This window comes from Thamnophis elegans, chromosome 5 (genome assembly GCF_009769535.1).
Source record: "Thamnophis elegans isolate rThaEle1 chromosome 5, rThaEle1.pri, whole genome shotgun sequence".
NCBI lineage: Eukaryota > Metazoa > Chordata > Lepidosauria > Squamata > Colubridae > Thamnophis > Thamnophis elegans.
Genome location: NC_045545.1, coordinates 61,226,825 through 61,254,351, shown reverse-complemented (window position 1 = coordinate 61,254,351; position 27,527 = coordinate 61,226,825). Strand labels below are relative to the sequence as shown.

The 27,527-nt window shown below is 39.3% G+C and overlaps 1 protein-coding gene across 1 annotated transcript; it reads left to right on the top strand.

Moving 5' to 3' along the window:
- Positions 1 to 1,268: 1,268 nt before the first annotated feature.
- On the top strand, positions 1,269 to 26,998 carry RSBN1 (round spermatid basic protein 1). Its single transcript, XM_032218379.1, is given in 21 exon segments — positions 1,269 to 2,238; positions 2,241 to 2,284; positions 2,286 to 2,369; positions 2,372 to 2,495; positions 2,498 to 2,556; positions 2,559 to 2,588; positions 2,591 to 2,621; positions 15,784 to 15,852; positions 15,855 to 15,969; positions 15,971 to 16,069; positions 16,071 to 16,446; positions 22,053 to 22,190; positions 22,491 to 22,568; positions 22,570 to 22,634; positions 23,637 to 23,647; positions 23,650 to 23,794; positions 24,069 to 24,082; positions 24,085 to 24,144; positions 24,147 to 24,175; positions 24,995 to 25,085; positions 25,088 to 26,998. Coding segments are annotated over 21 exon segments (2,010 nt in total). The 5' UTR covers positions 1,269 to 2,141; the 3' UTR covers positions 25,339 to 26,998.
- The last annotated feature ends 529 nt before the right edge of the window (positions 26,999 to 27,527 follow it).

Here is a 27,527-nt window from a genome sequence, read left to right as displayed (position 1 = left end):
TTGATGGATTCATCATTTCTCAAATATCACTCAGGTCCATACATTCCCATTAATTTCTGTAATTTTAGGCATTGTCTTTTAATCTTACAAGAAACGGTTTCAGACATCTGGTAGCACCTTTTCCAATTACACATTTTTATTAAAAGGCATAAGCTTTTATGAGCTGCTGTTCTATTCATCAGAAGCATTGAATGGCTATATAAGATGAGGCAGGGGGCGCAGGTTGGTTGTGCAGTGCAGGTTACAGATCTCTTCCCCTCCCATCTCAGTTTAAATTACAATCAAGCCACATTACTCGGTTTATTTTTGTCACCGAAGACTAGCACACTTTTCCTGCGACATTGTTATCCCACATGTATTTGCATCACTATTGTTCTCCGGATTGCATGTATCAGTCTTAGTTTTTCCCTTTATGAAATACGTGTAGCCTTTTGAGAATGCATTTTGAGTGCAGCTCAAATGCTCCTGGGGCTGGTTGAAAAAGTAACTTTGTTTTGGAAAGTTTAAGAAAGCCGAATAAATTTCCACCAGGGCCTGCTTAAATTAGGATACAAAATAAGAATAGAATAGAATGAAATGGAATTCTTTAGTGGCCAAGTGTCATTGGCCACACATGGAATTTGTCTCTGTTGCATAGCTCACAGTGTACATCTAACAGCAAGGTCATAGAATCATAAATTATAGTTACAATCACCAATCACAAGTTACAAAACAACAATTGATAAATCATAAGGAAGAAGATAAATCATGTAGAAGATAGTAGAAGATGAGAAGATGAGAAATGAGACAGTGCTTGGGAATTAAGCGAAAAGCAAGCACCAGACTTTAGTTAAAATCATAACATTAAGACAGGACAAATTGCAGAATGTGCACAATAACTTAAAATACACTTTAAAAGCAGCTGAATGAAATGCATTCTTCAAAACATGTGCTACTATACATACATACCTCACTGAATAGGGGGAGACCCTTAACCCTGTAGCAAAGACCATCCTACCCAACCAGGAAATTGAGGGAAATTATTAATAATTACAGAGAAGAACTGTAAAGCCAGTCAAAACTTAACCTTTGGTGTTTGGTCTGCCTCTTCTAATTATATTTCTAATTTCACGGAAATCTATTAGTTCTCATCCATGACTCAATGAGCTAAGCATAAAGTAAGCAAGGGACATGGTGGCTCAGTGGCTAAGACTCTGACCTTGTCATTCAGAAGTTCGGTAGTTCGAATCCCTAGCGCCGGTGAGCTCCCGTTACTTGAAGTCCCAGCTTCTGCCAACTAGCAGTTGGAAAGCATGTAAAAGGCAAGTAGAAACATAGGAACCACCTTTGTGGGAAAGAACACCTTCCGTGCGGCAGTGTTTAGTCGTGCCGGCCACATGACTACGGAGCTGGCTTTGAAATGGAGATGAGCACCGCACTCCTAGAGCCGGAACGAATAGCACATATGTATGAGGGGGAAGCTTTACCCTATCTGAAGTAAGCAACATAAAGCAGCCTGAGCTGCTAGCCTCGGTAAAATAAGGTTACAATCGTTCGACTATCCAATCATTCCAAAGTGCTGTTTATTTTCTTTACTAACGCGCATGCACATTTCGGGACTTTAGCATTTTCACACTCATACATTTACACAATACATGTTCCTGTGGCTGGTTTTAAGCTCATATAAAGTACTGACTACTCAATCAGTCCCCAATGAAACGGAAACCATGATCTGAATTACATATATTAAAGGCGATCATACGCACTCTGCACGTGCTTAGAAATCCCAACTTTCATAACAATACAATTCCCACTATCTAACCTCAGCATAGAAAAGATCCAAAGCTGAACTAATACGCATGCTCCATGAAACATTGGGATTCCCCCACCCACTCACGCATGGTTGAAAGTTACCTCCACTCCCCCACCGGAAAGCCCAAAGTCTACGTGATGTGGCCGTGCTTCGTGACTTCCCTGCACGCTCCTCTTCATTGAAAACTACTGAAAACCGGAGCGAAGACTTCATTTCCCAGCAACCTTGCATAAACAAGCGCACGTCCAGTCAACGAAAACTACAGATCCCGACGTGCAAGGTCGGACCACAATTCCCAGAGAGTGTCAAGCGCGCCTGCGCAGAGTTTACAGGCGCTCGGGGCCATTTAATGTGGTGTGAGGGAGAGAGCGAAATGGCTGCGCAGGTCGCTGCGGTACGCACCGTGTCCCGGGGCGCGGAAGAGACGCCTTCGCTCCCACTCGGCGACGGCCTGGTCGACCGAGGGGAGGAGGGAGGAAGCGGAAAGGTCCTCTCGGGTGATGCTGGGAGCTGCAAGAGGGGCGAAGTTGACCAGCCACCGCTTACGGTTAGGCCCTCTCAGGCAGAGCCGCTGGCCGGCCGGCGGCCTCTGTTCCCGGCCTCCCAGCGACTCCTGTCCTGCCTTCCGCCCCCGCCGGGCTTTTCACTTGCTCTCCGCTTAGCCTGCCCCCGCAGGCCCTGCACTGCGAGCGACGGCATCACCACCGCACCGGCACCGTCCGGACAGCGGGGACTCGGAGCCTGGCCGTTCCTCTGGGGAGAAGAACCCCACAAGGGTAGGCGTGGGAAGCTCCGGTTGACGGCTCTCTTGGGCGGCCCAGCAAGCGAGGTGAGTCGGAGCCAAGCGCCGGGACGGTTCGGACTTGGGATGGGCGGAGGGGCTTGGTTTGTCTCCCCCCTCCGCCAGGATGTTACTGGTTCCTTTGGGCGACGAGCGCGGAGATCCTCGTCCCGCTCCCCAAACGTCTCCTGTCAGCGAGCCGCTCCTGACTTTCGGCACGCCCGCCAAGCTCAAATTTCAAAAGGCCTTTGTCGGGCTTCTTTGACCTAACTTGACAGTGAGGAATTCGTCGTGAATAACATGAACCTAGGAACGAAAGACCGCCCGAAAATTTGGTACTGGTCGAAAAAGGCCAGAGTTCCTCCCTAGGAAAAAAAAGACTTGGCGAGTGGAAGCCCTGAGGCGCTTGTGGGAGAGCTTTCCTCAAGTTTGTCACTTTCCTTAAAGGGAAGTTGCTGTAAACTCAGGATCCGCGACAGGTTCTTTTTTTAATGCATGACTTTCCTGCTGCTTTTTCAGAAAAGAAATGCATGTGTCTATATATAGACATGGAGAAAGCCATGCCATGCATATAATATCTAGGCATACTGTACATAATGTATTCATTGCCAGTTTTGTCAAGGAATGAAAGGTGATCTAAAGTTCACTTATGTAGTGCCTTACTTGTTCGACTTAAGAGTTGTTTTGATTTTGGTTAATAGGGAGATTATTATCTCTTCCTTGAAGTAGGAGATTGTATAGTATGCCAGAATTGGTCCAAACATGTTTGTAAATGAAACAAATTCAGTTATTGTATATGTTACAATGGGAAAATAAACTTTTAGGGGGAAAGAATATCAATGAACTAGGTAAATACTGCAGCATGGATATGTGTATGTATGTATGTATGTATGTATGTATGTATGTATGTATAGTTGGTGTGTTGTGTGTTATATATATATATATATATATATAAATATATATATATAGATAGTATATATATATATCTATATGCTATATTTATGCTGATAAATAAATAAAGGGAGACTAGTATAGATCTATTTCAAGCTATTGAGCTCTCAGCAGCTAGCCATACCCAAGTTTGGGAATCGAACCTGTGCTCCATTGCCTCCCAGGCAGGGAGTTAACCATTTGAGCTACAGAGAACGACTCCTTATCAGCCAGCCAGGGTGGGAGGGATATACTTAAAGTCACAACCCCTGGTATGCCCAAGTATGGGAGAAGGTCACACTTCCACTCTCTGCCATTAGGCTCGTCACAAGAGACCATCCAGACAGAAAGCCCAATATTTTTTACTGTTGCCTTTTTGTTACATTTGCTATATTTAGCTGATAAATAAATAAAGGGAGACTAGTATAGATCTATTTCAAACTATTTAGCTCTCATCAGCTAGCCATAACCCAAGTTTGGGAATCGAACCTGTGCTCCATTGCCTCCCAGGCAGGGAGTTAACCATTTGAGCTACAGAGAACGACTCCTTATCAGCCAGCCAGGGTGGGAGGTATATACTTAAAGTCACAACCCCTGGTATGCCCAAGTATGGGAGGAAGGTCACACTTCCACTCTCTGCCATTAGGCTCGTCACAAGAGACCATCCAGACAGAAACCCAATATTTTTACTGTTGCCTTTTGTTACATTTGCTATATTTATTGCTGATAAATAAATAAAGGGAGACTAGTATAGATCTATTTCAAGCTATTTAGCTCTCATCAGCTAGCCATACCCCAAGTTTGGGAATCGAACCTGTGCTCCATTGCCTCCCAGGCAGGGAGTTAACCATTTGACTACAGAGAACGACTCCTTATCAGCCAGCCAGGGTGGGAGGTATAGTACTTAAAGTCACAACCCCTGGTATGCCCAAGTATTGGAGGAAGGTCACACTTCCACTCTCTGCCATTAGGCTCGTCACAAGAGACCATCCAGACAGAAACCCAATATTTTTACTGTTGCCCTTTTGTTACATTTGCTATATTTATGCTGATAAATAAATAAAGGGAGACTAGTATAGATCTATTCAAGCTATTTAGCTCTCATCAGCTAGCCATACCCAATTTTGGGAATCGAAACCTGTGCTCCATTGCCTCCCAGGCAGGGAGTTAACCATTTGAGCTACAGAGAACGACTCCTTATCAGCCAGCCAGGGTGGGAGTATATACTTTAAAGTCACAGACCCCTGTATGCCCAAGTATGGGGAGGAAGGTCACACTTCCACTCTCTGCCATTAGGTTCCGTTCCTCCCATACTTGGGCATACCAGGGGTCGTGACTTTAAGTGTGTATGTATGTATGTGTGTGTGTATATATATATATATATAGATATAGAATATATATTAATAGATATATATATATATATATCTATATATAGATATATATATATATATATATATATGTATTGTTTTTTATTTGTGCTGATAATAAATAAAGGGAGACCTTTATTTATTTAGCAGCACAAATAAAAAACCAAAATAACAAAAGGCAACAGTAAAAAATATTGGGTTTCTGTCATGATGGACTCTTGTGACGAGCCGATTGACAGATGTTGGAAGCAGTTAGCTTCCTCCCATAATTGGGGCTTACCAGGGGTTGTGACAGCTAATATATAGATATATATATATATATATATTATATATATATATAATATATAAATATATATATATATATATATATTCACAAATACAAACACACACACACACACACAAGTCACACCCCTGGTATGGCCCCAATTATGGGAGGAAGCTAACTGCTTCCATTCTCTGTCCATCGGCTCATCACAAGAGACCATCCAGACAGAAAGCCCAATATTTTACTGTTGCCTTTGTTACATTTGTATAGTATTTGTGCTGATAAATAAGGAGACTAGTATAGATCTATTTCAAGCTATTTAGCTCTCATCAGCTAGCCATACCCTTACTGGGATTCGAACCTGGGCTGTATTGCATATTAGGCAGATGTGTTAACCACTAAGCCACAGGCTCTGATCCGTTATCAGCAGAGCCAGGGAGAAAGGTATATTTAAAGTCACAACCCCTGGTATGCCCCAATTATGGGAGGAAGCTAACTGTTTCCATTCTCTGTCCATCGGCTCGTCACAAGAGACCATCCAGACAGAAAGCCCAATATTTTACTGTTGCCTTTGTTACATTTGTATAGTAAAATACAAATGTATTTGTATAGTACTACCAGTAAGGGTATGGCTAGCTGATGAGAGCTAAATAGCTTGAAATAGATCTATACTAGTCTCCCTTTATTTATCAGCACAAATACTATACAAATGTAACAAAGTTACTATTGTGACTTTAAACGATTAAAAAATTGTTATGTGGATGTGCTATGCCACAAATCAGTTGGGAGAATAAACATTGCTATCTTCAGGTTTCTGGTTTTTTTTTAAACTTCAATGCTTAAAAGCACACATGCTTTCTAACTCTTAAAACGGTTGTCTTTAAAAAGTTAGACAAGAGAATCTAAATTTTACTACTAGGGTCAATGTGATAACTGTTTTTGTGACAAACATTGCTCAGTTCTATAAAGTTACTATTTTTGCTACAAACTATTTAAAATAGTTTATCCCATTCTTATAGGCAATCAGCTTATCATATCATATGATAGGATATCTTACCATCTGGTTCTTACCTTCATTACTACCTAATATGAATTTAAATATAACAAATATTTATATAGAATAAAAAATATTTCCTGAGCACTTGCGCTTTTCCACATGCTCTTTCATTTACTGCTAATAATGTTTTGTTCTTTTCATAAGTTGGTATTGTTTCAGGGAAGGATTTAATTTGTAGATGTTACTTATTTGGAATTGTTCACTTACAGTTTAACATTAGGGATTATTCCTGTTTATAGCAATCAACATACAGAGATTTTGTAGATATGACTTCAAAATTTGAACGTGCCTATATAATTTTGGCATACAAACAAAATATAATGAAATCAAAATCAGAGATACAAAAATGGATGAGCTAAAGTATTCTTTAATTGTGAAAAACCATTAGCTTAAGCATATTAAATTTAAAATGGTTTAAAAAACTTCTGATGTAATATTGTAGCAGTTGAACATAAGTAGTAAGTAGTGAAGTTTTACCAAGTTACCATCCTGTTAAGTTCTTTAACATCCATTCTGTGCTAGCCTATCATAAAATCACAAACTCTGTATGATTATAACTCATATTATATGAACCGTGTATATAAAAAGTTCAGCAATTGCTAAAGCAGTTTAATTACTAATTAAATAGATCATATATAGAAATAAAATTTTCATGATTCTAACTCCTTCGTTTGCATTATAAATAGACCCACTCAAACCAGGAAATCACTGAAGTTGTTGTTTTGTCTCACACAGACATAACATAACACAGCATTTTAAACCAAGTATAAACTTGTGTAAATTCTTGGCTTTTTAAATGCTTGAATGAAATAGGTATAATCAAATGTTCCTAAATATGAACTTCAGTCATAGACAATGCTAATGTTGATTTCCTAATAGGAGAAAAATAGTCCATGCTTACTCCAGGTAATGTCTTAAAATAAAAACTACTAAGCCGCAAAGAGCCCATAGTGTACAAAATGCTGAGGCATGTGCTCAAAATAATGTTCACAAAAATTGCACTGAAGAAAAAAATTAACCCTACTTTTTGTTTCTCAGTGAACTTTTCTAAAGGAGTTCCACTTACATTGGGAAAAAAGGATATTCGGCCCTCTACCATGTCATGTGTGTTTGTGATTGGTATGAAGATCCTATACCTGCCTGCCTGATCTGGAGAGGTGGAAGTTGCATGTTGTTTAGATAGGTTCTGGAAAGACTGAGGAAGAGGCGGTGGTGTGGTATAGGTTGATACCAATAATATAAGAAAAAAATAAGCAGCCAGCCGTGAAAGTAAAATTGAGATTACTAGGTAAGAGATTTTAGTGGAGAACTGTCAAGATATTCTTGGAAGTGGTCTCTGTTTCACATATATGCCAATGAAATAGTAGTGTAGGCAGGTCCGTTTAAATTAGCTAGAAATTTGAAAAAGTTTGTGATACATACATATCTGTGCCACGGTAGTAGCACTTGGTTGCAAATAAAAATATAGATACAATGATGTGGCAGAATGGCCTAGCCCATATAGCAGTAGATTGGAAGTATCAAACCTTCTCTCCCAAAAGCTCTCTAGGTCTTGCACCTGATTCTACCTCCTGCTTTGGTTTGGTAGTTCCTGCTGCTGCTATCCAGAATGTGCCTTACTTCATGTCTTGCTCTTAATTTAGTGCAAAAGAGATGGGGCAGACCACAAGCTGGTATCATTCTGCTACAAGTGTGGGGAAAAAAGACATTGGAGCAAAATAATACAGAAATAATATAACTTTATGAACACAAAGTGTTCTACCTTGTATATAAAAACAAAATTGTAGCACCGCAGAAAAAAACAAACATTAACACAATATCCCTAGCTAAACATGTTAGCCCATTTTCCTAGAGATAGTTTTCCTGAACAGATATTTTTTCTGTCTGTTATTCCTGAACTTTCTGCTTCTGGAGATTTCAGTATTAATTCTGATGCTGCTGGTAACGTGGAAAGAACCTCAGTACTGTTGTAAGTCTTAATAACTGTTTTCTTCCTCTAGTTGAGGTCTTCAAATTCTCTTAGTTCTGAAAAATCTTAAATTTTAAGAGGGGGAAACTGAAATATCACTTTTTTTATGTGACAAGTAGTATCTTGATGGTGGTGATTGTTTTCACCAATCTTTCATCAACTGGTTATAAATTCCTGCTTGTAGCTTTTAATTAATAACAAGAGAGTTTACTAGAAATGGGATAGTGTGAATCAATGGAGTATGATGTCTGGATATGAATTTTATATATGTATCCTGCATACATGCTTTATAATAGCAAATTGAAAGAATGTATCCTTCAGATAATACTAAAGGTGGCAGGTGTTGCCTATAACTAGCAATAGCACTTAGACTTATATACTAATTAAAGCACTCTGTAGTGCTTTACAGCACTCTGTGGGCGGTTTAAATGTCAGCATACTGCCTCCAACAATCTGGGCCCTCATTTTACTGACCTTGGAAGGATCAAACTCCTGGCTATGGGCACAGTTTGCCTGCAATACTGCAGTCAAACCACTGTGCCACCATTTGATGTAAATAATATGCTCATCTGATGTGCAGGGTCTTTTTTTTAAATAACAATAATCAAAACTTATATTGCATGTATTCCATAAGGTAAGAAAGAGTCAACCAAGACATGGCAGAGGACAGCATATTTAATGCTCTTAATGCATTTTAACAGGGCCTAGACAGCTGTAAAAGTGAAGAAAGCTTTCTTTAGGAAATGAAAACTGAAGCCTAGTGAAGATAACTAAAGAGCACAAACTGTGTCAGAAACAGTTTTAATAAAAGCATTTAATAAGAACAGCAAAAATAGCTTTAGGGAAAATGTTAAAAACTTCTTTTAATATATTCAAAATTTTGAATCTGAACAGTTTGAAAAAAACTTAAACTAAAACGTAAGCTTTTTTAAAAGTAATGAGGGTGGTTTAAAAACCTAATAAAAACTGAAAAGCTGCAACTGAATCTAAAAATGCAACATTACATCAGAACCTAAAGCACAGCTGACGTTCAAGCAAAACTGAAACTGAAAATTGTGGCATTGTCAGGAAAAAATCAAACTGCATAAACCTATGTAAACAAAATTTACAATTTAGAACAAATCATAAATTTTATATGGATATTAACTCAAAGTACCATCAAAGAAAAATAAAACCCTGAAACTTGACATTAAAAATGCATTTTGCTAGAAGTTAATTATAAAACCAAAGAGCACACAATATAGTTAAATTTAAAAAATGCAATAAAAAGGAAAAAAAGCTATGAACATTTTAACTGTATTGGGATTAATAGTTAGAAGCAGTCAGAGAAAACAACAAATATATCTGGGACTGATGTGTTGGATAGATTTTAACATCAATGTCTAGCCAAGTAGCGCTCGGTTAGCAAATCTACAGTTACCTGATCAGTTTCATGTTTCACTAAAGAGTGGAACAAATGAAGCCTGGATGAATTTGAAAGAAACTTTTTAACACAAAAAGAATTCATACCTGAAAACTAAAGATTGATAACTTGTTTGCCTACCACATTCAAAACGCTTACTGGAATAATAGTGAAGTCACTATGTTTATCTAAAGGAAATTTCTGACTATGCAATTGAACAAAAAGGAAACTGAAAAATTCACAATGATTCAAAAATGTTCTTTATTATAAAACAATCCTGAAAAAATGAATTTATGTATTGCTTGGAATGATTACAAGAAGGCATTTGACTTCTTTCAAATGGCTATATTATGAAAAATATGCACATTATTTTGTATCAATTAAAATTTAAGATTTTGTAGATACAATAAAAGCATGGAAAAGTTGAAAGCTCAGTTACAAAGTTAATTGTAAATAACGATCAATTATGTGGTCAAAAAGGAGGATCTTTCAAGGTGATTCATTATTGTGAATTGTCCTGATCAGACATGTACGCCCCAAGTAGTTGCAAGGAGCTTTATCTAGGACAGTGATGGGCAACCTTTTTGGGGTGGTGTGTCAAAAATCAGCAAAAAATCGAGCATAACTCGCGTTGTGTGTCACTTCGACAAAAACATAATTTTGCGCAATTTATAGTTTAAACTACAAAAATATATAATTGCAATATAATTGTATTTAATAAACCAAAAACAAATTATTTAACATACCTGCTTAGTAACTTCTTTGTTCATCAGTCACTTTTTTCAATGCCATTGTAACTCTGGTCACTAAATGTTTTCCCCCTCCTCGAGACTCACTTCTTCCTTCATTCCTCTTGCTTATCTACCTTCACCTTATCTGTCTTCTGCTCTTTCCCTCTCTTCCTTCCTTTCTCCTTCCATCTCTCTTTCTCACTCACTCCCTTCCTCCTTTCCTCTTCCTTCCTCCTTCCATTCTTTCAGCTTCATTTCTTTTGCCTATCTACCTTCTCTGTCTTTCTGCTCTTTCCATTTCTCTCTTCCTCTTCGCTTCTGTTCCTTCCTCCTTCCCTCCTTCTTCCTTCTTCCTTCCTTCTGCCTATCTACCTTCACCTTCTCTGTCTTTCTGCTCTTTCCCTGTCTTCCCCTTTCCTCCCTCCCTCCCTTCTTTCCTTTCTAGTTCCATCTTTTCTTCTTTCCTCTCTCCCTCCTTTTCTTTTTTCCTTCCTTCCTCTTTCCTCTTGCCTATCAACTTCATCCTCTTTGTCTTTCTGCTCTTTCCCTCTCTTCCCCCTTTTCTTCCTACCTCCTTCCCTCTTTTCTCCCTCCCTTCTTCTTTTTCTTCTTTTTTTATTCCATCTTCCTCCTTCTCCTCCCATTCTTTCTCCTTCCATCCATCTTTTCTCCTTCCATCTTCTCCCCCCTCCCTTCTTCTTTTCCTTCCCCCCTCCCTCCTTCCTTCCTCTCCTTCCCTTTCTCGCACACAGGAAGGGGAGGGGAGGCTTTCTAGTCGCTTTCACAGCATAATTTCTTTATCTAACTTTTAAAAAACAGTGTGCAAATCAAACTTGAGATTTTCGTAACCTGCGAAGCACCAAGTTATTATCTTCTGTTGTTACAAATTCGCAGCTACTCCATTCTTTCCGATAGGGAACTGCATTTCCCAAGATGCCTCAGGTCCTCAAAGCGCTGAACGCGGTTTTGCAATTGACTCCAGCGAGGCCCGGTAGCCGCCGGCTGGGGTGGCTGTCAAGGCGCTGACAGCGGAGCAGACGCGCCGTTTGTTACTGCTTCCAGCAATCGAGACGGACGAGGGAAGCGGCGGTGGCGGACGTCAGCAGCGACTGTAACGACTGCACGGGCGAGGTGCGGAGGAAGAACGGAAGGTCCCTCCCGCCCGCGACGACGGCTCCAGCCATGGACGAGCAGGCTGGCCCCGGCGTCTTCTTCAACAACAACAACAACGCGCTGCTCTTGCCGCCACCTCCGGGTGGGAAGCAACCACGCCTTGCCAACTCGCTTCCCACCTCAGCACAGGGGCCGCACAGGCGTGGTTGCTTCCCATCCGGAGGTGGCGGCAAGAGCAGTGCGTTGTTGTTGTTGGGGCCAGCCTGGTCGTCCATGGCTGGAGCCGTCGTCGCGGCAGGAGGGACCTTCCGTTCTTCCTCCGCACCTCGCCCGAGCAGTCGTTACAGTCTGCCGACGTCCGCCACCGCCGCTTCTAATTAATATAATTCTCCCTCTCTTTTTCACTCTCTCTCCAGCACACAAACGCAAATGCATAGGGCAGCCCACCTCACACACAGGTAACTCCGGGCAGCTTACAACATTATGATGCACGTCTCCCCATAGGAGAGGAGATGGGGAAGCCGGGGGCCCGGAGATCACCCGGGGGATGCCGAGGATGCCTTACCAATCGAAAGCCGGCGTACCTCGTCATAATGGGGGATGGATTTCTTGCCAGGAAACGCGAGGGTTGGACAATGGCGGAGGCTCGGGTTTGTTTTTTTCCCCGGGAATAAATGAACATAAGACTTCTAAATCCCCAGCAAGAAAAGAATGCAACTGTAGTGGTCTCTCCCCCCCTTCCTCTAAAGAACAAATGTTATCCTGCCGCAGAAGCGAAGAAATCTCAGATTTCGCCCTTCTGCAACAGCCTCCCTCGGGATCCCGCTCCGCTACAGATGCATCGCGTCCCAACAGCGGAACGTCTGGTCACCTTAGGGATGAATCCTGTGCGTGTCACCCCAAATGGCTACGCGTGTCAGCACTGACACGCGTGTCATAGGTTCGCCATCACTGACCTAGGATTTAGTAAATATAGGCAGTGGCCAAGAGGACATATGTGTAAATGTACACACAAAGCAGCAAAGCCCCAAATGCCTACCAGCTTGTCTACAGAGACTTCCAAATGGCTAGAATCCAGACTGCGGACAGAAGCATAGTCGGGTCATACTCTAGAAGTGTAAGGGTCCAAAATTGGGTCAGGTTCCAAGGAACAGGGTTTTCTTAAGGAACAGATTCAACAGGCAAAGCATAGAGCTCCGGTAAATAGAGTGATAGTTCCCAGTGGAGAACAGCTTGCCAGCAAAGGCTCTTAAATGAACCATGCCCTTGTCATACAAGAAGTCTTGCAGAATTCTTCTGTTCTGCTCTATGCCCAACTCAGCATGCTTTAGGGAAAACAGTAGAATCTGAATCTAGCTCCTTGTCTTCTGCTGCCTCCATCTGACTGAAATTTTCTTTGACCAAATTAGCCTCAAGTGCTCAGTTTTCACTTTTATTTAATTTAGTGATGGGCCTATTGCCAAGGATGCTGAATAAGGTAAAACATGGCTGTCAGTTTTCAAACAACATCTAAAAGTCTCTCTCTCTTTACTTATCAATGCAATCAAAAGATGAACAGGAATAATTACCTAATGATGTTCTTTGCTATAATTGAAGTAAAGAAAAAAAATCATTAATTTACAACCAAGTATTCAGATCATAAAGGAAAAAATCAACAGGCCAGCAGCTGAACAAGATTAAATTTGTGGATATTGGAAACATCAGGTATTTTGTGCAACCAAATATAGTAAAAGGAAAAATAGACTCACTAAATTGCAAACAATTATTAAAAATTCTAAAATTTAGCCTAAATGGTGGAAGTACAATCAGAGCCATCAGCTCATGGGCAATACTGATAACTCAGTATACTGCAGGAATACTCAATTGGAGTCAGATGGTTGATAACTGATCAGCAAATCAGAAGATTAATGATTATGAGTACTGCCCTACATCCTCACAGTGATGTTAATAGATGATGTTTTCCAAAGAAGAGGTTGGATGAGAACGTTACAGATAAGCTTTGGAGAAAAGAAAAATAGGCCTTTATATTGTTTTGAAGGAAAAATAACTTTTGTTAAACAAATCTCAGAAAAAGCTATATGTAAAAATTAAATGTAAGAACGTAATTTTATAGACAAACAGCTTGAAATGACATCAGATATGTGGAAAACACAAGCACCCTGTGGGCATTTTTTTGAAGGATATTGAAGGAAATTACCAGAATATGGTAATGGATTAAGAATGATGTGCTAAAAATGGAAACAGCAAAATGTTTTTGCTATCCAAGAACAACACTATGCACAAATGTCATCAAGGCAAAAATAGAAAATATTCATTTGGAAAGTAAATTCCAATTCTGCCAAGATAAAGGTGCACAGTTAATAACTGGAACTGACAAATTTTACGAAATACTGAGATTTATAATTCAAGAATAACAAAAGCAAGATTCTGTAAAAGCAGTTTTTCCTTACCATGTTCATACAATTTGAATGTTATTAAATACATGAATGGCAGTGATTCCATTGGTCCTGCCCAAGGTTTGAGGATTTAAGTGTACAGTATTATTCATTGAAAGCTCTTGAGTACCTTTAGTAGAAAATCTACCTTTTCTGGATTGCTAACTAGCTATGAAATAAAAATATGTTTTCCAAAGAAGAGAATCAAGAAATGGAGTATATTAGCAGTATATGCTGGGAAGTGATTTTTTTAATCTTGCTCCTAACTGACCTTAACTTACTGATAGGTAGTGAGTTGGTCAAGTTGTTAGAGCAACTGAACTTGTGAGGGTGATAATACTAAACCAATTGTGAAGAGCTCCAGAAGTATACCTTTGAATTGGGTAATTTAGTGGGAAATGGGCTTCAACTTGAGTAAATGCAAACCAATTTACATGGGCTATACCTCCCAATTTTAATATCTGAACTTTCTATAATTAGGAAAAAGATTTTGGGCTGATGGTAAATGGGTTCAATGAAGATGCTGACGTAAGTATGAAAAACAGCAGCCCCCAGCCTTTTTCTACAGACCAAGGGGATGCGGTCTTAGAGACTGGATTCATTGAGGGCTGTTATTTGAAAGCTTAGTGTTACCTCTGGATTGTGGGCGACATACTTATGAATATCTGCTGTAGAGAAACAGTGGTGGGAGAGGAATAACCTTTCTACCTTCAGCATCAGAGTAACTAAGAAGCATTTGGTTGGCTTCTGTGAGGAATATGCAGGACTAGGATAGGCTTTTAATTAATTGAGTCAGATTTTATTTTAAAGTCATTAAATAAATTACTTTTGTGAGATGGCCTGATTTTTGTATGAGTTTTTCCATCATTCTGTCTCTACAACAATTAAGGGTTACTAATATTGTGTTGTATACATATGATTATATAATGTGAAATAGAAGTTGCTTATTAATTCTACTAAGTATCAGTGAATAGGGGAACTGTAATCAAACTATTTTTCGGAGAGCATTATATCACTTAATTTGAAATTCAGTTGACAGTATCAACACAGGTGTCATTTAAGTCTATGGAGTAATAAAATCTTGACCAGGAAAGTTATTGGATTTCATACACAAGGCCTTCTTTAAGAGGTTTTGTTCAAACTGCTGTTGCTATACAATTTTGTTTTGTGTGTTTTTTTCAGAGAAAACATACTAATGACAGAATTGAGATAGAGACATTTTATCAGTATCAGTTGTTCTATCACTAGAAGTATTAGTTGCCAGTGTGTTTCCAGGTGCAATTCAATGTTGGTTATTACTTTAAAGCCGTTAATGGCTTGGGATTATGTTATTTTAGGAATTATCTTGTCCCAGTGGTTTCTACCCCCAATTTGATCATGGTTTGGCGTATTGCTGGTCCTGTCAGTCAAGGAATGTTGGTTGGCAAGAACTTGGAAAAAATCTGGAACTTTGCTGTTAGATATGTTGACAGCAACAAGAATGCTTTATATACACAAAAAAGATACTTTAATTTGTACAATGGATGCATGGCTAGAAAGCTAATGGAAATAGCAGAGATGGCTAAATTAACTGATTTAATCCAAGAAAAAAAAACACATTCAACTTTATTTCTGCTGATAATCCACTTCTGGATTTTATGCTTGAGATGGAAAAAAGAAACTTTAACTTTGGGTTTTGCTGATTAGATATATTTTTGTTATAGAAATGACTAGTACATATTTATGTAGTATGTATGTATGTATGTATGTATGTACGTACGTACGTACGTACGTACAAGTATGTAAAAGTAAAAAGCATTTTCTTATATAACAGTAGCCAATTTTTAAAAGTAACATTATATTAACCTTTTAGTGAAGTACTGGTGCATTATTGAAAAAATACATACTTTTATTAAATATAATTCTTTTGCAACATAAATATCTTATTGTTACTACTTTTAGAAACCCGAGATGAAAATGGCAAGACAGAAAGATCTGACAGTCTTATTGTAAAGAAAATAAAGAAGAAGAAGAAAAGAAACACAGAGAAGACATGAGAGGGAGGCATCTGAAAATGTACAACAAAGAAGTACAGACAGTGTGTGCTGGTCTTACTCGTGTCAGCAAAGATATGTTGACTCCAGGGGAGTGATAATTTGGAAGAGAACAAGGAATCTTTTAGGTATCTAAAAGACGAGCAGCTGTGTCAGTTGAATGTGGGCATGGAGGAATATAGGATACCCCAGGGGGTCTCCATTTACTACCCACCAGGAGCATTCTGTTCGCAACAGCTTCTTAAAAACAGGCACTAAATTTAGTAATTTTATTCATGAAGAGCATCAATCAAATGGAGGAGCTCTAGTTCTTCATGCCTATATGGATGAACTCTCATTTTTGTCTCCAGTGGAGATGGAGAGATTTGCAGAAGAGTTTCTTGCTTTGACATTCAGTGAAAATGAGAAAAATGCAGCTTATTATGCTCTAGCGATAGTTCATGGGGCAGCTGCATACTTACCAGACTTCTTGGATTACTTTGCTTTCAATTTCCCTAGCACTCCAGTGAAAATGGAAATCCTTGGCAAAAAAGACATCGAAACAACCACAATTTCAAACTTTCACACTCAGGTAAGAGAAATTTTCCCGGCATGCCTGAATTCTAATTTGAATCTGGTGTTGATGACTGTAATACACAGAAAGCTGAAATCTAGAATGCTTTCTGTTAGTTATATTTCCCACCTCCAATTGCTTTTGCATGCTATGTGTCAAATACAGTTCAATATTACCTTCACACATTTCACATTCCATTGTTCCACTCCATACTATGCCTCTATAAGAAATGGCATTATTTTTGAATTTTAAAACCTAGATATAGCCTTTACTGATAATTTGAGTCTTTTTGGTAGGATTGCATTGTTGAAAAATGGCTGATGAGAATGTCTTAGTCTCCAAGAGCAAACATCTACTTGTACTTAGTATAAAATAGAAATTAGATTTAAGTCTTAAATCATGGAAAACATAAATTGCTTTCACAAGGTATAGAAAAATTTACAGAAGAAAAGTAATGATGCTCAGACTATCCTTTCTGCTCCCACCAAATCCTACATTCTTTTACCTTAATTGGTTTGTGGAAGAGGTTAGGGAGGGCATTATCTTCATGGTTTTCATTTATTTATTTCATTACATTTAATGTTGCCCAACTCCAAATGATTTTGGATGGCCCTCAATACAGTAAAAATGAAAGAAACAATCACATCCCCCAAAGTAAAGAATAAAAAGAAAAAAACATGGTGGATAACACTTCAAAACATCCCACCAAAGAACTACTACAGTCTAAGTATTCATTTGACATTTACAGACACAGTCAAAAGTATTGGTATCCACGTTTTTTCAGAGGATCTGGTTAATCATGAAAAATGTTGATACTGACACAAAGTCATTCACCAATCTTTGTTCTCTAGTCCATAGAGCAGACATTTTGCCTTTGATGTATGACTATGTTTTCTTGCAACATATAAAACAAAGAAAAATGACATGGGCGTAATTAGTGGGACCTAACTAAATATTGCATAGTATACCTTTTAGAAATAGCATCTGCAATCAAGCAATTTCTGTAGCTCTGAATAAGACATATATTTCTCAACCAGCAATTTGTCCCATTCTTTTATAGCAAATTGCTCCATTTGTCTTTAAGTTTCATAGGTCCCTTCTCTCTTTCTATAGAAGTTAGATTGGATTCAGACCGGACATACAGAAGGTTACTTCAAAACAATTCAAGTTTTGTTTTTCAACTATTTTTGGGTTCTCTTAGATGCATTTTTGGATCATTATAGTGCTGGAGGACACAAGATTTGTGACCGAGATAGACCTTTCTAATATTGGGTATTATCTTCCCTCCAGAAGATCTTGAAAATCTCATTTAATTGAGATTCAAGGCACTTGGTACTGAACCTCCTCCATGTTTTACAATACTGATTATTTTTTCTTTTAGAATATCATTTTTTTCTTCAATGAATATAGAGTTACTGATTTACAAAAAGCTCTAATTTTGTTTCATCTTCTGGAACATTCTTCCAAAAGAACTTGTGGCTTTCAAGGTACAATTTATCAAATCCAGTCTGCCTTTTTTGTCTCTGTCTTTCAGAGTGAAGACTTCATGGATTTTCTACCATGGAGGCACTTTCATTCATCTTTCAGTAATGGGTGGTTTGACTTGATATTGTTGCACCTTGCTCTTGGAAGTCAGCTGTGATGCATTTTGAAGTTTTCCTGGTTCTTTCTCCATCATTTTATACAATCCTCTGATCAGTCTAGGTCAATTTTCCCCTTGCAGCTACATCCAAGGTGGTTGGTTGGCTTCAATCCCATGAACCATAAACGTGATAAAATTAAACCAAGCTTGATAATATTACAGGTCAGAAGAACATGAAACTCTTTGAAGATAGTTTTGTAGTCTTTATCTTTAGCTCACTTGGCTTTTTCGTTTCCTTTCTGCTTTTCTTTGTTTCCTATGTTCACTATGCTGTGCAGTGACACAAAAAACTTGAGTAAGTACTTTTCTCAAGAGGGCGGAAAAGGCCTGCCATAAGACTCATCAAGCCACCGCATGGGCCATGAGGGCCTCCTCTTCATCCTCTTATTTCAGTAGGGCATCCCTCGTCTGGCTCCGTAAGCTGCAATCCAAATTGCCAGAGAATGACACAAGTCTGCGCCAGGATGTCAATAAAATCCTCCAGCCTCTTCTGGAAGATTTAACCGTTCCTATTCCCAGATGCAGTTGAATACTCAGCTGACACTTCCCTTAATGCCACCAAATTTTCCTCAAGAGCCTTGGCCTCAAATGTAACATCATGCCCTCTATTGTGGCTCAGACACTGGCAGGCTGACATGAAGGCCAAGTGGAAGCTCGTTTCCGCTTCCTTCAAAGGGGGAAAGCTCTTTGAAGAGGACTTGGATTCGGTCTTAATAGAATCCAAGGATAAACGCAAGGTTCTACCAACCGTTACCAAGACGTGTGAATGCAAAGGTCACTCCTTTTTCCGCAGGCAGCCCTTTCGGAACGCAGACCCTCCAGCCTCTTCTGGAGGATTTAACCGTTCCTATTCCCAGATGCAGGATCGTACCTAGGATAGGGCAATGTTCAGGGACAAAAATAGACAACAGGGTAGTCGCAGGTCCTTCCGAGGGGGCCGGTTACAACTGTATGCTGACCAGTGGGAGGCAACAATGACGGACACCTGGGTCTTGAACACAGTCCGTCATGGTCTCACCCTAGATTTCCTTTCAGACCCTCCACGGACATTTGTCCATTGCCCATTCCCCACGTCAGTTCACAAACGTCATCTAATGCAGGCAGAGATCAGGCATCCACTGGACATAGCTGCCATCGAGCAGTTTCCGGTGGGCCAGGAGCGGAGGGGATTCTACTCCATCCTTTTCCTGGTCCCAAAGTCCTTGGGAGGGGTGAGAGCCATACTGGACCTCAAGAAACTCAACATTCATCTAGTGTACAAGCAATTTGAGATGCAATCACTTCAAACCATATTGGGTTGCATCAGGCAGGGCGACTTCCTGACGTCAATCGACCTGAAGGAGGCGTACTGCACATTCCCATTCATCCAGCACATCGCAAGTTTCTGAGGTTTCAATTTGCAGACCAGCATTATCAGTACAAGGCTCTTCCCTTCAGCCTATCATCAGACCCCAGGACGTTTACCAAGCTTCTGACCACTGTCGCTGCACATCTCCGATCTTGTTCACTGAGACTTGTTTGTTATCTGGATGACATCTTGTTGATGTCATCATCCAGGGAGCAGGCATGTCGGGATCTCAGTGTCACCATCCACATGCTCGAACAACATGGCTTCTCCGTCAATCTGGAAAAGAGCCATCGAAGGCCAACCTCCAGAATCCAGCATCTGGGCAGAGTGACCGACTGCAGGACCTGCCAAGTATTCCTCACACAGGACGTGAATGGACAGCATCACATCCCTTGTGAGTCAGATCCGGAGGTCCAAGTCAGCACCTCTGGTCAATCTATCCCAGCTGCTGGGAAAACTGATCTCGTGCATCGCAGTAGTTTCCCTAGCACGGTTACATGCATGGGATCTTCAGTGGTCCTTCTCCCATTTCAATGACGGAAGGCCAGCAACTCCAAGAGGGTGGTGATCCGTTGCTCTGGTAGTGGCAGTCCGCAGCTCTGAAGAGGGGGTCCCTTTTCAAGGAACCAAAGTGCCTGGTCATAACAACAGACGCCCGCTTGTACGGCTGGGGCACCCATATGCAGACTCATGTGGCGCAGGGCAGATGGTCACAGGCGGAGCTTGCCCACAACAAAAATTGGCTGGGAGCTCAGAGCTGCCAGGCTAGACCTGTGCCACTTCCATCACTTCACTGAAGGATCCCACATCTTAATACTGATGAACAACATTGCCACCAAAGCCTACGTCAACCACCAGGCGGGACTCAATCGAGAGCCCTAATGGCGATGGGCAGAGCACCACCTCGAATCATTGGAGCCGCCACATCTCGGGAGAGGAGAATGTGACAGCGGACTGGCTAAGCAAACACCATCAGCAACCCGAATGGCGGCTTCATCCATCTCTGTTTCACCAATTGACTCAGAGGTTTGGCCTTCCGATGGTAGACCTGTTCGCCAGTCCAGCAAACACTCACATCCCATGGTTCTTCTCAAGATTCCAATGTTCCGGCGTGAAAGGGACGGACGCTCTTCAATGCCGCTGGCTTCCCGGCCTATTATACGCCTTTCCACCTCTCTCCCTGATACCTCAGGTGATCAGGAAGATCTTGTTGGAGGGCGCCAAAGTACTACTAGTCGCCCTGCATTGGCCAAGGAGGTCCTGATTCGCTGACCTTGTCAGCCTGTCAGTGTCCAAACACTGGCACATACCTCAGGAGCAAATCTCCCTCAGCCAAGGGGCCATTCTGCATCTGGATCCTCAATGGCTTCCAATTGGCCATTTGGCACTTAAGGGGACCTCCTGAGACAGGACAACTTCTCTGACAAGGTCATCCGCACGATCCAGGCGTCCAGGCGACCTTCTACGGTGCGGATCTATGACACAACATGGACTATGTTTTCCTCCTGGTGTCAGTCCCATCACATTGTTGCCACAGCAGCGACCATTCCACAAATCCTGGATTTTCTCCAGGAGGGGTTGGATAAGGGCCTTGCCTCCAACACTCTTCGAGACAGACGGCTGCTTTAGATACCATTTGTCCAGAGACTCTTCTCAACCACTCAGCAGACACCCAAGTGTCTGCAGTTTTCTGAAGGGGGCCACCAACTTACGCCCCCCGAAGGTACACTGATATTCTACTTGGGATCTATCAATTGTCTTGCAGACCCTAACATTGGCGCCATTTGAACCAATTCGCTCCATTAGCCTGCGACTTTTGTTGTTTTTAAAAACTGCCTTTCTCATAGCCATTACCTCAGCACGCAGAATTTCTGAGTTGGCAGCTCTCTCAGGGAGGACCTTTGCATAATAGATTCGGACAGAGTCATTCTGCGATTGGATCCAGCTTTTCTCCCAAAAATTAATATCTTATTCCATAGGACTCTCAGGAGGTCATCCTCCCCAACTTCTGCCCACACCCCAGACATCCCAGGGAGTGCACCTGGCACAAATTGGACGTGCGCCGTGTGGTGCGCTCAAACTAACCAGGACATTCCTTCTTCCCACCCTGGGATTACATAGCTTGGGTATGTCCCATGCTTGGACACTCCAAGCAGTGCCTAGGAGAATGACCGTTGGCTTACCTTAATGGTCATTCTCTACGCGCTGCAGGAGTGTCCAACGTCGCCGCAGATGCATGGCTTATCACCTCCATGGACATAACCTTTATTTTTACAGCATCTTTATAGTCTAATCCCTTCGTTTTTTTAAACTGAGCTTCTAAAGGGAGCAGGAGGCATGGCTACACAAACTTTGAACTCAGTCCTTGGGCAGGAAGCTGATGTTAACCCATGCTTGGACACTCCCGCAGCGCCTAGAGAATGACCATTCAGATAAGCCAACAATCATTCTTTGATTAACAGAGTAATGTTTGTATTTGTTGCACTCCCCCATATGAATAATAGGAGAGGGGAGTTTCAAGCTCAGATGTTTGTATGTTCTGTATATGATCAGTGCCAATATTTTTGACTTCACAGGAAATTGATAATTACTTTAAAGCTGTGGGATAAATAGTTTTATTTTTTTCTCTAAAAGGTCAGTCGAACGTACTGCTGTGGAACTTACAGAGCAGGTCCGATGAGGCAGATCAGTCTTGTTGGAGCAGTAGATGAAGAAGTTGGAGATTATTTTCCAGAGTTTCTTGATATGTTAGAAGAATCCCCATTTCTTAGAGTAAGTATTAAAGTTTTGCTTCTTCTTTGCTGATTTAAGTTTTAAGTAATGTTAGCACTGCATTGGTGGTAGAATAAAAAGTGATAAAGCATTATTAAACATTAAGGGAATAATTAATTAGGAAATTGGTGATTTTTGTCTAATTTTGTTGCATGACAGAATGAAATAAATTATACTGAAAACATAAAATTCTTATTGACTGTACAAATTATAGTTTAATAAAGAAATTGATCATCTGTTCATAAAATATCCAAAGCAATTTATGTTGCTAGCTGACTAGTTTTCTTTTGTGATATTCAGATGACTTTGCCTTGGGGTACTCTTTCAAGTCTCAGACTTCAATGTAGGTCACAAAGTGATGATGGGCCCATTATGTGGGGTAAGACCTGGTGAACAGATGATCCCAACAGCTGATATGCCAAAGTCACCATTCAAAAGGCGCAGGTAATTTTTATAGCTGGGAGGGATTTGTACCTTTAAATTTTAATTGAATTGATCTCATCAGCAAAATTGGCTGTTTATTATTCTGACAATTTCTGAAACTTAGTTGACATATATGTAATAGTAAACTTCCCTTCCAATATAGCTTAAGTCATCGTGATAATTTTGTACATATTTTTTGTAATGCTGCCACTCCTTTCCCCTCTGTCAGTATCATACATTGCATGATAAACTCCCAAGATGAAATTTTTTGTTAGGCAATGCAATAGATATTGATGGAATATCTACATAAATTAAAACAACAGCTTCCAGTTCAGTGCACCTAATATAAACTTTATTTGATTTAAAATATATTTCCATTCAGCTACTTATAGCTACTGTCATATACTGCTATATTGGAGTAAAACATTAAAATGATATTAACTGTAGGAAATCATTAATGTTGTAAGAGCAAGACAATGAAGACTGTGTCATAGCTGCACATTGTTACATTATTAGTTAGTTTGATATCCTGTCTTTACTTCAGGAGCTCAAGGCACTGTGCATAGCATTCTAGTGTGGGTTCCCCTGGTGCCTTTGAACTCTCAATTTGCATCAGTCCCGGTGAAGGTTCTGGAAGGCTGCACACTGCCAACTTTAAGTTCATTGATTTCTGCGATGTAAGCATTTGTTGTCTGTGTATTATATTTAGCGGTGAAAAGTTGAAGTTATCTTGCAAGCATTTTTCTTTCAAAAGGCCTACTAATAGTGCATAGAATAATCCCTGTATATAACATCTGCATAAACTTTTTAAAAAAGTGGCCTTTTACTGTTACACGTTCCATCTTTTTACTGTTTTCCATTTTAATTTATATTGCATTTGATATTAGAATTAAATAGCCACTTATCAAAGTAGTGCCTGTATAACGATGTAGAAAAGTTGGATAGCTGATTTTCTGTTTTATGACATTTTTGTATATCCCCTTATAAATTGAATAATTAAATTCTTTTCATTTCATTTCATAGATCTATGAATGAAATAAAAATCTCCAGTATCTACCTCGGACCAGTGAACCCCGTGAAGCTCTCTTTGAAGACAGAACAAGAGCGCATGCTGATCATGTTGGGCAAGGGTTTGATTGGCAGAGTACAGCTGCTTGTGGAGTTTTAAAGCTGTGCAGTTGGTGAATGGTAAGAGTGGGTATTGTGTTGATTTTTAACGAATGTACATTATAATAATGTTTTGTTACAAGGCATTTTGCTATAAATTCTTAAAATCCAAATTACAAAGTACAATGAATTTACATGTCCCATAATATATAGATAAAAAGGAAATATTTCCTAGAGGTTGACCATCAAAGTGAGAGAGGAGGTGCATTGTTTTGCTATTGAATATATGGAATTTTCAAAGTTTAACTAATATTTTCAAACATATTTTTACAATCTTCATTTCTCCAGGAGTGACCAGCCTCGTATACCAAAGATGTTGTTGGTTTTCATGCTGAAGATTTCACTGATGTAGTTCAAAGACTTCAGTGGATCTGCATGAACCTCCAGTATCACAGGTAGTCTTTTAGTGTGCTATATATATTATTTCCCAGTTAAAATGCTGTTATTTTTTCCTGAAAGTTTTCTCTGTTAATTGATTATGAAATAAAGTCTCCAGAATAACATACACCTGCTGAAATGCATAAATAAGTGGGGATTGGAGGTAGATTAGGTAATGTTTCTTTAAAGAGAAACAAGTTCCTCAAATTAGCATAACCCATCCTCTTAAAAAAAAATCCTTGTTGTTTACTTCCCAAGAGAAGAAGCCAGCAGTTGTTTGTGAGTAAGAATAGTAGACACAAGATTTCTTATGCTTGGTTCAGGGTTTAAAACATATTGATTGCAGAAGACATATATTTAATATTGCTTTTTTTAAATATATTTTTGCTATGTTTTAAGATATTTTAATTTTATTTATTTTTTGTGATATTCTAAACTGTTTGAAAAGCAAGATATAGGTAAATTCTGAACAGAATATCTGGTTTTATAGACATGCTTAGATGTTCATTGTGATAAGAAAGGCCAAAAAAGCATTTTATACTTGGGTTAAATTTAAGATTAAAGTTTTTTAATCTTTAACTTGGTCCCACTCAATACAAAATGTAGTTATAATGTTCATTAACATTCAAATTGATTGATTGCCTCCTATTAGAATGGTAATTTCCTTTATTTGTTCTATTAGCATAGCAGTAGTTTCAGTATATGGTTCATGGAATATGTGTCATTTAGACTTCATGCTGACTTCATACAACCAACAGTCTTTATGAATAATAATACACAGCACCAAAAATACAATTTTTTATCTTACTCATAGTTATCTCTTTCCCCCCCTTCAGTGTGTTCAATGGGTTGATGAAGCTAAGCTAAACCAAATGAGACGAGAAGGGATTCGTTATGCCAGAATCCAGCTATGTGACAATGACATCTACTCATCCCTAGAAATGTCATTCATCAGTTCAAGACAGTGTCAGCTGTCTGCAGTTTAGCTTGGCATATAAGACTCAAACAATACTATCCTGGAGCAGAGGATTCTCAGTGTATGGAAAACATTTCAAATACGGACACGGTGAAACTGGAAAGGTGAAGACCATATGTACTTATAAAAAAAGAGTCTGAAGAAGAAAGAGAAGTACAGACTGCGACAGTAGCATCACCATCACTGTTTTCATCCCTGTCATGACTTGTTCTGCAACAAGATTAGCTGGTTTGCCCCTTCCAGCTTTTAAAACTAGAATCAGATCAGCAACACAATCCACAGAAGGATCATATACTCTTTCTTGTCTGATATGTACATAATCATACATTTTTAAAACAGCTTTTTAAAATTTTGATGTGAAGTTATAGTTTTATAACTGGGTTATGTTTTATTGGAGAAAACTTGCCTATAATTCTATAAAGAAAGGTGACATTCCAAAATGTCAAGCGTATCTTTTTTACACAGATTATGCAAAGTTAGAGTTGTATTTTATTCCCTTAGTACAGCATGTAGTAGTGGACTACAACTTTTCGCATTTCTTTTTTAAGGGATGAGGTAAATAATTCAACATCTCAATAGTTTTCCTTCAGAAATACTCAAGTATTTAACACTTGATAAGTCTGATAACTTTTCATCTATTTTATCTTTAGCTTTCACCATAAAAGGGATGGTTTCTGTGGCAGATTCACAAAGTGACTCTCCCTCCCATTCAATTAATGGCTTGAATGAAGAGAAAGCACAGCACTTTTAATGATCAATGACATTTGTATGTGTGAGAGAGTTTGAAAGCCTGGAGGAAGCTCAAGTTACCAGCAGTGTAGATTAACCCTTAATTGCTTAAGAAGACATTCAGTAAGAAGTTGATGTATGAGATTAGTTGCAGAGTGTATGAACTTGTTGAAATGAAATTATCAATACAGCTCTTTCATGGTCCTCTGCTTTAATGTATATTGGAATATTTTTTAATATCTTTCCGAACTGCATAACTTAATACACTAGTGTCTAATGAAAGTAATTGTTAGCAGTCTCTTGACGAAACTGCTATCTTTGAGCACTTTAAGGCTTTACAATATTTAAACCAACTTGGTGGCTTGTTTAATTCACAATAGGCAATCTTAAGAGAGAAACCATTAACTCCTTCACATTGAGGCACTTAATATAATAGGGCAGGCCTGTATCTCCTCTATTCTTTATAATTATATATAACTGATTCACAATAAACTGTCACATAATCATATATGGATTGCTACTTTTGCAAGTAATTCTTGGATTCCTTAATGCTATATTGGAAGATTAAACAGCACATGTTAGTATATTCAGTATAATTGGCTGATATTATTTAGCATTCCTTCAATATTTCTCAGCATTAAGTAGATTCAGCTTTTATTCATTATATACAGAACAATGTTTGTTTTGGATAGTAAAATGAAATTGACCCCCTAATAGTTCTGAACTTCATCACGATTTAATCAAAATTTATTTGTATTTTAAAATCTGTTTTTTAATGTAGAAGAGAGAATGGGAGCGCTACACCAATGCAAGTCACAAAACAGTTGTGAGGAAAATACAAATATTCGTATGTTTGTAACAGCAATTACTTTGTGCAATATTGTTTTGTGTAGATTATAATATAAGCATATTAGCACCTCAGTAAAGAGGACAGAGTTTAAACAAATCGCAAAATAATCAGAAAACTTTGCAGTATTTAGATAGAACTTGTATTACTCCTGATATATACACGTTTATGTATTGACATTGGTGCAGTCCTGAAGACAAGTAGAAAATTTTTCAACAATTGACTTTCCATACTGAAGTTGTAGGGACTTTCTAAGTAATCTGTGTAAATAAAGTGTTTAGATTGAAACCTTTTTACAAAAGGTACTGAGTTCTTATACAGGAGTGTAGCTTTTAATGAAAAATTCTAGATTGACCAATACTGGTTCAGAAAACATCTGTGTACATTTTTAGAACCTCTTCTGTAGGTGTGGCCTGCTGTGTGGGAGTGGCTTGCTGGCCATGTGACTGAGTGGGAGTGGCTTGGCAGTCATGTGATTGTGTGGGTGTGACCAACTTGTAAAATGTGGTGAAACTCACTTAACAACGCTCTTGCTTAGCAACCAAAATCTTGGCTCAGAAACTGGCATTTGAAGCACGCAAGTCTTAAAGCTGTGAAGTTACAAGACCCTTGCACCCCTAACCCTTTAGGAAAAAACCCCCGGGGGTGTTCAAACTTGACAGCCTTAAAACTTGTGGACTTCAACTCCCAGAATTCCTCCTCCAGTCATGTTGGCTCAGGAACTCTGGCATTCAAGTGTGCAAGTCTTAAAGTTGTCAAGTTACAAGACCCTTGCACCCCTAACCCTGTTCAAATTTGACAGCTTTAAGACATGTGG